The sequence below is a fragment of the Ylistrum balloti genome, unplaced genomic scaffold (assembly GCF_031769215.1).
Source record: "Ylistrum balloti isolate Yb309-2 unplaced genomic scaffold, AGI_CSIRO_Ybal_v1 Utg369616, whole genome shotgun sequence".
In the NCBI taxonomy this organism is placed as follows: domain Eukaryota; kingdom Metazoa; phylum Mollusca; class Bivalvia; order Pectinida; family Pectinidae; genus Ylistrum; species Ylistrum balloti.
The window spans coordinates 1,535,503-1,549,413 of NW_026781889.1; the positions used below are offsets into that span (position 1 = coordinate 1,535,503).

Here is a 13,911-nt window from a genome sequence, read left to right on the forward strand (position 1 = left end):
AGGGTACTTTAAAAGCTTGTAATATTTTCCGATCAAATGCATTGTGATCCAAACGTTTTGAAGACCTGTTTTTAAGATTAAAAAAAAAACCAAGATGGCACTACAAGCATGGGGACGAGTGTGGTCAGCTGCAAAACGATTATGTCTTCCAGCTGTATTTGCAGAATCACATATATCTGCATTGCGAACAACGAGTTGCACGTGTAAGCTTTAAATATCTTATTGCCATTGAAATAAAGTAACTGCATGTGATCATATTAAGATTAGTCCTGAATAGGAAGGTCACACACTAAATCATCTCTTGGGGGCTCTCACTCTTTTTGACCTGCGCGTTATCACTCTGTTAAAACATACGTTCATTTTTGGCACTTAATTCTTGGGGAATTTTACCCCCAATTCATAATAATAGAATATTCCCAATTTGTTTCAGCTTCTCTCATATCATTGAGGGTCTAGCTAACATTTTCAGCTTCTCTCATATCGTTGAGGGTCTAGCTGGTGGTGAATATTCTATTTATAATGCTGTTTTCTAGGGCCACTTGCAGAGTCTAGTAGCTTCTCTGGTATCGTCCAGGGTCCAGTAACTTCTCTGTAGGGACTCTTAATCTAGCTCCGAAACAGCTCAGAGTCTTATTTTAAGTTATAATTTTCTAGTAGTTAATAGTGATTATGAATAGAGTGAGTAGCCCCTGTTACGCCAAACCGTAGCTTGTCTATTTTCTTTAGTGTAATAAACATTTAACTGTTCTCGTGCGTTCTTGTTGTATATAAAATGATAATTTAATATTGTTATTAAATTATAGTTTATATACAATAAGTTCTCCTTGCTAGCTGACATAGCAATTTTCAATTAAGATTTTCATTATGTATTAGTGTTAGTGATTTTCCTTGCCCTGCAGGCATTATAATTTTGTTTATTTATGTATGCTAATGAGTTCTGGTTGATGCTAATTAATTGACCAATCAGCGTTCTTGGGGAGGATGCCCTGTTAGGGATCTGAAGGCCCTGCAGCATATAGTTTTTGAGTTTTTGGTGGAGGCATTTGTTTGTGAAATTTGTGCATTCCCACCCACCGTCCCCGGCTACACCATTGGTTTTATTTTATACTCATGTATTTTTTGTTTTAGTTTCATGTGCAACAGTTATAAGATAACCATATTTTTATGTATAATGGGCTACTCACTCTATTTTAACTTAAGGATCTTCTGCATTTATCAGTTTCTTATTAATATTTGTTGTTACCTGTGTGTTATCACTCTGTTAAACATGCATTCATTTTTTGGCACTTAATTCTTGGGGAATTTTACCCCCAATTCATAATAATAGAATATTCCCAATTTGTTTCAGCTTCTCTCATATCGTTGAGGGTCTAGCTGGTGGTGAATATTCTATTTATAATGCTGTTTTCTAGGGCCACTTGCAGAGTCTAGTAGCTTCTCTGGTATCGTCCAGGGTCTAGTAACTTCTCTGTAGGGACTCTTAATCTAGCTCCGAAACAGCTCAGAGTCTTATTTTAAGTTATAATTTTCTAGTAGTTAATAGTGATTATGAATAGAGTGAGTAGCCCCTGTTACGCCAAACTGTAGCTTGTCTATTTTCTTTAGTGTAATAAACATTTAACTGTTCTTGTGCGTTCTTGTTGTATATAAATTAAGATTAGTCCTGAATAGGAAGGTCACACACTCAATCGAATGAGAATGTCTGCTTCAAATTCAAATAATTTTGTTTTCAGAAGTTGAACTGTCCACCATACTCACACACAACGAGATTTTATTATTCAGAAAAGATATTAATTTGTAAATTAAATCGAGTATGATGTTTATTTGTTATATTTATGTGCGATGTACACATCTGTGTGCCTAAAAAATTGTAATAAAACTTTTTTGTAGGCTACCAGCCGATCATATTCAGGAAATATTGTGACACTGGGGATGATTCTATGAAAACACCAAAGGTGTCATCTGAGGAGTCCGAGTTGACGCTGAAAGCCAGATATGAACGAAGAAATGGACCAGTCCTTCCTTACAACTTGTCAAATAGACGTCATTACCGTCGAAGAACAGTATTTTCAGCTAGAGATGTTGAAAATTTACTCACACAATTGGAACATAAACAGCCTTTTGATAATGATAGTGTGAGTAGAGTTATAATACTTTGAGAAGTGTCCCCCTTTTCATCATCAGTGAATTTCCTTTCACAGTAGTCTTCCTGATCAAAAATACATGTACATAATTATGTGTTTAGATAAGTCATTACAAAATGAGATGTTTGTTAAATTATTTTACATTAAATACAAATTTTTACTATGAAAGAACTCTGTTTTGATATGTCTGTGTGTGATATATAACCTTGGTTTTACATCATGGATGAGTCGTTGATCAGCAGTATAATGGATAGTTGGCTTATAATCAGTTTCAGGAAAATGGTTCAGTTTCATATTAGTGTTAAAATTTTTCTGGTCTCTGTGGTGAAATAATACCTACAGGTAAATTTTCTCATACAATTTTTGTAGACAGTGTACTTCAGCATTTTCCGGTGTTCTGATTGGATAAGATATTTTCACATGCTGGTTGATTTATGTTATTTGATCTCCATGTTTTTAAACTTAGAATAGTGAACGATTGTTATGGACTCCGAAATATCATATTTTGTCTACAAGGATAATTTATGATATTCTAACTGAGTCATTTTATTTTTTAAAAAAGTTTAAAATTTCTTTAGAAAGTAACACAATTCGTGATTGTCAAGCATTTGTAAGACTATTTTGTATAAGATATTAGCTATATTACTGTAGATATGTGCAAATGTAATATAAATTTAAGCATCTTTCATATTGGTCAAGATTTGTTTTCCTTCAGTCAATATTTTTTTCAACCAGATTGATATAACACCATATTGACCAAAGTCAGAATTCCATAGCTGAGTTTCTGCAGGGCCTTGAAGTTACCAAGTGTTTTTATTTTTTGCTGATATTGTCTTTAGTGGTTAAGCAGGTGCAATTTTTCCTTCCTTATTTTCTTCTTCGAGAATTCCATTAAAGTCAAGGTCAAAGTCACTGGTTCTATTGATAGAAAACTGTATGATGAAACTAATTTTAGGTGAAGAGATATCATACTGTACAGATGCATTTATCTTTAGATTTTGTGTCGCTCAATCTCAGAACAAGATTTTGATGTCTTTAAAAGTATCAGCTGTTAGATTCGTTCAGAGGAAATTCTGATGGTTAAGTTTATTATCATGTACATTTTGTTTCATGTTTTTTTACTTTGTTGATTATTTTTTCAGCCTGTAAAAATGAAAGTTGACCCATTTGAACCAGAGCAGCGAAAGTGTATACTCTGTAAAGCCAATGTTCCAGTGGACTACAAGGTAGGCACTTTAACTGCATACATACTTTATGTGACATTACTTTAACTGGATTGATTAAGATTTTTATGATCATGTTGTCAGTGAAGCAGAAAATATTTACTCTTCTGGAGCACCAGAAGTCTCTGTGTAAATTTCTCTTTTGTTCATACTGTGCCCTTGTTTTATAGAATGTAATTTTCGATTGTGAGTCGTTGACATGTTGATACTTTTTATCCATTTTTACATCTACATATGGATACAGTGTATATATATCTTATATTCATCAACCACAATTTTATTTCGCCTCCTTCAAGTATGGTTTTCCATGTTTGTGGATTTTTTAAAACTTTTTATACTGTGTAATTGTATTTATCATCAAAATGGCAAATTTTTCAATGTATATAATCCAGTTCTGAATCATTTGTCCTCCAATCCAGTTAGCACTAATCAAGTTGTTCCACTATCCAGTTGCCAGTTTTTATGGCCTAATCAGAGGACAGGATTAATTGGAATTTTTATTTAAGTCACCCAGACTCATCAATAATCTTGGAGAGGCTGAAAATCAACAAGTGGAAAAATTTTCTGAGTTATCTGTCTCTCTCACAATTTTGTCATTTTGTTTTACTTGGTAACTCTAGTATAGGTAGACTGAAATCTAACAACTTTCTTCCTTTCACAGAATGTTCGCCTGTTAAGTCAGTTTGTGTCCCCCTACACTGGACGTATTTTTGGGAGGCACCAGACAGGATTGTGTGTTCACATGCAGAAGATAGTCTCTACTTCTATCATCAGAGCGCAACATGCTGGTTAGTACACCACTTAAGGAATCTTTTTAGCCCACCATCTAATGATGGTGGGCTATTCAATTTATGTTACATCCGTCTATCTGTCCATCATTATATGGTGGGCTATTCAATTCACCCTACATCCATCAGTCTGTCCATCATTAGATGGTGGGATATTCAATTCACTCTACATCTGTCTGTCTGTTCATCTGTAACCAATTTTTAGCCCATCACCAGTGGTCGGTACAAAAACAAATTTTGTTATTGATATTTCTTGAAAAGGGCATAATGGATCTTTCTTTAATTTTATATGTAGGTACCCCTTGGTCTGTAGTTGTGATTTTGGGTCTGATCATAAAAACAAAATGGCTGAAAGACGGCCATCTTGGATTTTGCTTAGTGAAGTTGGTTATTGGTATTTCTTGAAAAGCATGGGATGGATCTTTCTTAAATTTTGTATGTATGTTTCACTTGGTCTCGTTACGGCGGTTTCATTTTGTGACAGATCAGAGAAACAAAATGGCTGACAGACAGTCATCTTGGATTTTGCCTAGTAAAGTTTGTTATTGCTACTTTTAACTCACCAAAGGGCCAAGTGAGCTTATGCTGTAGTGCAGCATCTTTCCATTGTCCGACATCAACATTTTTATTTAAACAACTTCTTCTCTATAATTGATGGACTAAATTTTTTTATATTTGGCTGGTTTAATCCTAGGATTAAGTCCAACAAAGTTTTCGAAAAAAATGAACTTGACATATATTCAAGGTCACAGGGGTCAGATTTGTTAAAACACGATATTTGGCTGGTAAGCTTCGTTTGCAAAAATTAATGACTTCAACCTCTTTTCATGGTCAGAGGTCAGATTTCTTCAAACCTTTAAATGAAACTTCTCCTCATGAACTAAAAGGCCTTGAGGCATGATAATTTGCTAGTATGTTCCTAGGATGAAGCTCAACAAAGTTTGCGAAAAGAAATGAATTATGGGCCTTGACATATTATTAAGGTCACAGAGGTAAAATTTGTTAAAACATTTAAACAACTTCTTCTCATAAACTTTAAGGCCTAGAGGCAAGATATTTGGCTGGTATGTTCCTAGGATGCAGCCCAACAATGGTTGCCAAAAGTGACCTTGACTTATATTTAAGGTTGCAGGTGTCAACTTCGCTGGTATAACAGATGAGCACTGCAGGCCCATTGGGCCTCTTGTTTCATAAATACTTCATGGATCTTTCTCTAGTTTCATATGTAGTTTTCCCTTAGTCCCCATTTGATTTTGAGACTGATCAGAAAAACAAAATGACTGATAGGCAACTGTTTTGGATTTGGCAGTTAAAGATTATCATCACTATTTCTGCAAAGGAATGTTCAAATTTCGTATCATTAAGAAGGGAAGAGAAAATAAGGGAAAACATCTGACTTTTAAAGAGCAAAGATCAAACAATGGTGATCTCTTGTTACAATCAGTTCATCAATATTTTTGTCGGGGCTTTATTTTCATTCTTTTCATGGGTACTCTTACTCTTAAAGAATACATATTATCTAAGTGTTAATGGATTTTATTAGTACTAATTATCCACAAAATCATTGCCAATGAATATAAATATTTATGGAAATTTGAAATTTGAGCCCCCACCAAAAAATTTGATTTTACAGGAGATAATTGAAAAGGCTATGATTGCTTGGTAGTGCATTGTTTAATGTAACCTCAGGTGAGAAAATGAGAAATAGACCTCTCCGTGCTAATATGGTTGTGTGGCCTTTGGTAAGGCACTTTAACCTTATTACTCTAGATGGCTTGTAATGGGCCTCCCGTATGTTATTCAAGGGGACTCTGGCCATTGAGACAATGAACCCAGCAACCTAACAAATACTCAATAACCTCCATTGTAGTTGTAGTTGTTATTTTTTCTCAGATCACTAGCATGAATGATTAATCATTTTCAACACACTGATGTCTTTTATTGCGTAATTTTATTAGATTTTAATGTACATGTTGATCAGGTTCTAACCTTTCTTGTTTGTTTATTAAACAGGGACAGACTTGCTCATTGTATAAGTATTTTGCTTTGTGACAAGATTTGGCTAAGCCTTTCAAGGCCTGTATAAATATTTGAAGGTCTGAATAGTTTTGAAATTAAAAGTGCCACAAACCTGTTTGTCCACATGAATGAACATTCCTAGCGTGTGAACATTAGTCATTTGTTACCAGTCAGAAAGTGACGTTAATGTAAAAAAAAGTTTCTCTTGTTTCAGGTTTTATGCCAAGAATGCATAAAGAGAGAGCATTCATACATGATCCAAAACTGTATGACATTTTTGCCAGACAGAGAAAAAGAAGATTAAGTGATGTCAAGATTTCTAAATAAAAATAGGTAATTTGACAGTGTGAGCAGAACCTGAATTATCAATGCATTTTGAAATACATAAATGAAATGATTGAGTACAGTCAATAACATAGAATTGCTGATCCAGAAGTTTGTGTCAATATACTAGCTCTGGACTGTATATGATGTACGGACAGTAAGGAATATCTGTAATAAATTCATACCAATAAATGTTCTTGTATTATTTATTGTACCCACCTGCTGTTGGAAGCTTGTGACTGGTGTTTTATTATGTCACCTTTCTTTTCTTCCCTATTTACATATCTTGAAGAAACTCTTGCATATACATGTATATTATTTCAAATAATAGTGTATGATTTCAAGACTTTTCTTCCCATGTCACATCCAGGTAAGTTATTTTACTTAAGATAATTCTATACACGACTAAAGGTCTTAATGCAAGGAAATAGAATAAGCTTCCATTGTATGAATGTATTTCTAATTATTTGAAAATAAAGGTTAAATGTCAAAATTTTTAAAATATCTGAAATAATTGAAAGAATTGACAAATAAAAATACTGAGAACAAAATTGATTTTGAACAGTGATGACACGTGATACAGATCTCCCTATGCTAGTTAGTTCCTTAGTCACCATTTTCATTATGTCGCCTACATGTCTGTGTATCAAAGTCTTAAGCTTTACAAAAGCAAATTTAGAATAAATTTATGATTCAAAGTTCTATGATGGAAGGTTGGAGGTACATACCGGTAGTGCAACCAAATTTACTGAAAAAACAATAAAGACAATTTTCAGTTTGATCTTTTTATGTAACTGTGAACAAAGGGACAGACGAGTCCTTCTTCATACTGTGAATTCATATATAACTTTCAATGCAAGTTTGAGTCAACAAAGTTGAGGTATATACAATAAGTAGAACATGTCATTTGAAGATACAGTGCAGCTAATTCAGTTGTTGATATTATCAGTAACTCAAATTGTCTCTAAATGTGGTCCTACTTAATGAAAATAGCAGCGAGGGTATTTCCATTCACTCAAGTAAGGGTACAGCAAAACAGGACAGATAATTCCATCAAATTCAAATATGGGTTGAAAGGATAGCAGGAGGGTTAACTCCATTTATTCTACAAGTAGTGGAAATTCAAGGAAGGGTTTCTACAGTCACTCCATTTGGGGAAAGGAGATAGCACAAGGGGTCAGTTCATAATAAGTGCAAAGACTTGCTGAAGAGACGAGACCATTTACTCTAAAAGAAGTGATCAGGATACAGAGAAGAGTTTTCCCATTCAGAGGAGGAGGAGAAGGGCAGGGAGGGAGAGTGAGGAGACGAGCAATAGCAGGAAGCTCCCATGTATTTATAGGAGGGGGAAGGGGGGGGGGCAGTAATAATAATATAGTAACAAGTATTTAGAGGATTAGAGGAGGTCAAAGTATTAAGAGATAACTGAAAGTCACAAGTTTAGAGAAGCGAAGCCAAAAGCATAAAGTCATAAGTCTAGGGTGAGCAATAGCAAACATTTAGAGGAGGGCAAGACTAGCAGTAGGCCACAGTTTTTGAAGGCAATAGCAGCAGGCCACAAATTTTGAGGAGGGCAATAGCAGTAGGCCACAAAATTAGAGGAGGGCAATAGCAGTAGGCCACAAAATTAGATGTGATCGCTTCTTCGATGGTTGCATAGATGTACACATGGTATGTGTCACACATAATTTTTCTTAAATGCAGTAAGGGGGAAATTATGCTTCCTTTTGGTTTATTTTTCAAATTTTTTTATGGATTCAAATTCGTTGGAAGAAAAGATTAGATATGGTATATAAGACAAATACTGTTAATGTTCTTAATTTGGCGCAATGAAATTTTTGGCGCTTAATCCCTTTTTTTGGCAAATTAGACCAATGATGAATTCACAAGATCACATTCATTGCTATATGAACAATATACCAGAAACTGCGATTAGGGCAGTCATATTATAGCGCAATACTTTCAGCGCAAAAAAGGCGCTTCAGATTACTGCTAAAATATATTGGTTTTCAGTATTTGAGGTTAGGTATTGTAAAATGTTTCTTGAAATTTAGCTGCACTATATAAACATACCTGGTTTTTTTCAAATTCTTTTCTAAAATGTAATGATTTCTATTCAACAATAACCAAACATGGAGTTTTATCAGAATAAACTTTTTAACAATGATATATATAAAAATGATATTTTCTATGAATGAATTTCTGGCATAAATATAATACTTGACAAATTAGGACCAGCTGTATCATCAAAAACTCTCTATATACATAATACACAATCACATGGTATGTTTCATACAGGAGGTTTGGATTGTCTTTCATGCATACATACATAATAATAAACTTCTTGGTGGTAAAATAATATACAAACCGTATATGCAACAAATCTGATAAAAACACAAAGGAGATTCAATATTGTACGGACACATTTAATTATGATTACAAGAACATTTCTAGTCATACAAACATTTGAGTGACAGAACTAGTAACAATATCAAACTAATGGATATTGTGACATTTTGTTTTTGTTATGTTGCAATCAGATGTGTAAATATGACTTTTGTTACATGATCCAAATGTTAATTTGACAGTAATAAATACAAGACCATATTTGGTTGTAAGCCCACCCATGTATACTGTCAGACCTGTCTATAAAGGCCAAAGGAATACAGAAGGATGAGCTTTACAGATAGCCTTTATACGAACGTTCAGTTTCTTTGATTAGTATCACTGTAGAGATTATGTTCAGGTGGTCTTTATAGGCAGTTACATGTATTTGTTATAATCAGATGACTCGGTGGCCCTTTATTCAGGTGGGTTTTACACACTGCCTGTTTGTTTTTTTAGAAAGAAATGTGTTATAATCAGGAGCCTTTATAGACAAGTACATGTATTTCATATAATCAGGTAACCTTTATACACAGATGTTTGTAATATTCAGTTGGTCTTTGTAGACATGTACATGCATTTGTGATACTCTGGTTTTCATGAAGTCAGTTTAAATATTTTTATGAGCAAATGGTCTTTGAAGACAGGTGTTTGTTATATTAATTTGACTTGTATTAAGGTCATCTTCAGAGACTGGTATATATATATGTCATATTCAGGTGGCCTTAATAGACAGGTAGTCTTAAAGGCAGGTTTGACTGTATTACTGTTCAGAAGAATCGACAACAAATTGTATTACATATTCAAAAACATGAAAACAAAAACATATTTTGTTGAATTGTACTATTATTTGCATACTGCATAGCAGACATACGTGAAATTCAAAACTTTAATTGATTTTGACTATGATTAATTATCTTTTTGATGTTTGTTAAAAAATGAAGTATAAAAATTTTTTTTTAAAATGAGCGCATACTTTTGAGACAACAACATACAAGGAGGTATTCCTAAACATGAACGTGTTTTGTGTTACTATTTTAATCCTGAAAAAAATATCATTCAATAAATCAAAGAAAATAGGAAAAACGGTTTTTAAGAAAGAAAATGATTTTTTTATATACATTTATTAGCATTTTATCACAATATGTTACTTTCAAATGTGTCAAAATGTTTTCATCTTCAATTTTGAATAACCATCATACATCTGCTAATTGTCAATTGTCCAGTTTAAGTAAAACATTTTGCTATGTCAATGTCTAGCCATATTTTCTATTTAGTAGAAAAGTCTGCAACAAGACCAGAAAAGTCAAACTTCATAAAGAATTGATGTGTAGTTTCTTTATCAAGTTTATACTAAAAATGCTCTGTTTTCATTGTTTCCCTTAATATCACAATTCTCTTTTTATCATGTTTCCCTCAGGGATTGACATTAAGAGAACTGTACTGTTAATGTAATAATTTCAGCAATAGTTTATTTCAGGCTGGACTCATGATTAATTAATTTGAAGCACTAGTCTATGCACTGTTACATTAGGGTTAACAAATATGTATATGACAACAGTCCATCCCACCTGTAGACATTTTCAGATGTTCAATGTCATACATGCAAAAATCTGGGATATCACCAACGGTAACCATTTTCTAGCAGATTTTACATTACTTTAATTATAAATACATATATTAACTTAGGGTTACACAAACATTTTTTGTGCAAATTTTGATTGTGCTAATATCCAACTCTCAATCTACCATGAAATCATTAATACTTCTAATGGGGGATTTATTCAGGTAATGCTGATGTTGCTTTACATAAGAAATTTGATCAAACACCCCTCATTTTATCTAGTTATACCTCTGAGCATTATATAAATATGCGTGTATATGTCCTGCAATAAGTCTAGGGAACCAAGATATCATTGGGGAGTGGTAACATGATCACAACTCAAAGGAACAATATTTGATGGCATTTTTGCAGAACTGAAAACAGATATAGGTGGGTTCTTCACAAATTTAGGCCTCTCAAATAACTTGGGAAGATAAATCTATGTTACAATGCACCTGTTAACATTACATTTATTGTATCATTACTCAAAATCAAATAGTAACTTCATGTAAAACATTCAGTGTACATGTTTCATTTTAATACACATCTGTATATCTTGAATATCAATATATTTTTTGACAGAGAATTTCTTACAAACAACATTTCATAAATAACAAAAACTGACATGTTATAAAGAAGTTTTCATAAATTTACTGCAATTTTAACTTCTGCCCATTTTGCTGTTTTGCTCATAAAGCAAAATTTAAATGGAGGTCAGATTTTAACTGAAAGTTGAAATACATGTTACTGTCCTCTTAGTCCAAATTTATTTCAGGTGAAAAAAAAAAAAATTTTGATGTGAGGAGGAAAAATTACCAAGGGCAAGCTGACTCTGAATCTACATATTACAGTACATGTTCTTGAAAATACTGTGATTGTTCTCTGAACAGCCTGTAGATTAGTTACAGTAATTAAGGGTTACAGCAGATTCTATACCTCATGGAAGGAGGACTTCATTTTATAACTGGTGTATCAACAGCAGAGTCCCTACATGTCCATACTACTACACCAATATTTAACTTTTTTTTCATAAATCTGTAAAGTGATGACACTGTTATCTGTTTAATACTTCAATTAAGCACCATATGATAAAGTGTTTATATAACACAGCAATTTATTCATAAACAAAGTCTGGAATTTCTAGGTTGGGGGTGACACTTCGCCAGAACACCGACATCCATTGGTGAAACTATACCTGGTAACGAAAAACTTGTTGCCAACCAACAGAGAGGTTGCTAGTGGAGGATAATTACTAATCATAGCTTGTTCACAAGAAACTTTATCAACATATTGTCTGAACCTGATCTCTTTGCTCACAGGTGAATATCACAATAACAAAAAAAAAAAAAATCAGAAATACCTGATTTGGTAATGTGGGTGCGAAATAACAGAGAAGTCAAAGGGAGACAACTCTGTCCCATCCTAGAAAAAAATAAATACATTCTTCATTATCATCTATAAATATACACAAGGGAAACTTCTATTTAAGTTGTTGTATCTTTACTGTTTTGATCTTAAAAATCAAATTCTGTGTATATATAGTTTTCACCTTATACATATACAAACAAAAAATGTATGAAGAAATTTCTAGTTAAACAACTGAATATATTGTACAAATATGAACTTCCATGTAAACATGTAACCTCAAAATCTGTACAACAGATCTACGTTGAGTGTTTAGGACATAATATACATTATAGCTAGCTCACATAACATATTCATCACTTCAAATGTGAGAAAATAACCTCCCATTTCTCACTTTCAACTTCACTATAACAAAATGTGAATTTTACTTTCATACCAACACCAACTTCACATGTATCACACGTAAACTTCAATATATATATGTATTGTTAATGATGTGATGACTCAATATTTCAATAACATATATTACACAAAAATCAAAAATATTTCTTTGGCATAAAGTACTCTTGGTCAACAAGTAACAGTTAGCAAAAGTATATTCTACATGTATGTGGCTCAACGAGCCAAAAAATAATATGTAAACAAGTAAAATTGTTAATACAATAAACAATAATATATCAAGCAAATTAATGATTTCTATTCAAACCTCCGGAGAAACTTTACTATATGTAACACTCATCTTTTTAGGGTGCTTTAATTAAAACTCAGGTTGATGAAAAATGAAAATTACACACAAACTTATCAAAGTTGTAACTTATCTGTATATAACTTTGTAATATTTGAGACATTTGAGCTTCAAGATCAACCACATATATGATAATTTTACCAAATAAATGTTTGGCCTTTTGACACAATACAGATATATTCCACTATATTAACCAATCAAAATAAAGGCAAACATTAAACATTTAGTAAAAATTTGAAATTGATGAAAAAACATCTAAATGAAAGGATTTTAGAGTTTGTTATTGTGAAATCATTTTCATTGGGCACAACTTTTGTCGGGTTTGTTTCTTTTTTCTTTTTTTTTTATTTTGGAAAGAAAATTTTGTTACTTGAAGTCTCGCCTTTTTTGGATAAATACAGTCCAATAAATCCTCTCCTCTGATTCATGAAGAGTAGCCATGGAAAGAATGAAAATAAATCTCCCATGAAAATGAATGAGTTCACATTAATTGAAGAAAAAAGATAAAATGATGGCACAATGCAAAAAATAAAGATGGAGTGCTTATGTAGATATGAATAAAAGAATCAACAAAAACGTCAAAAAATCTGTGATATTTTCAATTTACAATGTGAACAAAATTCAAACTTACCATTATTTGACCACATAATTATTTACTCTAGATAATCTTATAAAAACCACACCTTCATACAGTCATTATTTTATTTACCATAATAAAGGTGTTAATTATGTGGGTTTTTTTTAAATGTCTGAAGACTGTAGTGTACAGACAAGGTGACTTTTATCAAATGGGTTCATTAACATTATTAATATACTGTAGCACATATTGAATCATAAATATAAAAAAAATAAACTTATAAAGCAATTATCACAAAAAATATTAAAAACAAAAACAAGATTCAACTATTCAAATATTGGGCTGATTTAACCTGTTTGTGAGGAGATTGTGTGACAGTTCTAATGATGGAAGGCGATCATCACTATCTATATAGCTAGCAAACATTTCATGTTGATGTCACAATCATCAATAGTTTGTTGAATAGATCCCATCAGAGATTAATAGAAAAGGATCACTGGATTTGTAAGAAATCACAAAATTTCCTCTGCTAGCCAATAATTGTAATAATTCTCGAGATCTCCTCAGCAAGCTACTTGTTCAAAAATTTCTCAAGATGTCTTCAGTTGGTCTGACTTATTTTATATTGGTTTGGAGTCAATGAACATTGATTCCAGACTGACAGAAAAAGTCCATAGCTTAAGTAGATCTAAAGATGTCCTCAGCTAGCTACTAAATATTGTAATATATTTCAAGATG

General features: G+C 32.6%; 1 protein-coding gene across 1 annotated transcript; it reads left to right on the top strand.

Moving 5' to 3' along the window:
* The first annotated feature begins 94 nt into the window (after positions 1–94).
* On the top strand, positions 95–6,690 carry LOC132548449 (uncharacterized). The gene is made up of 5 exons (XM_060212319.1): positions 95–203; positions 1,891–2,135; positions 3,287–3,370; positions 4,029–4,155; positions 6,389–6,690. Exons 1-5 carry the CDS (start codon positions 95–97, stop codon positions 6,499–6,501), a joined length of 678 nt encoding a protein of 225 aa, XP_060068302.1. The 3' UTR covers positions 6,502–6,690.
* The last annotated feature ends 7,221 nt before the right edge of the window (positions 6,691–13,911 follow it).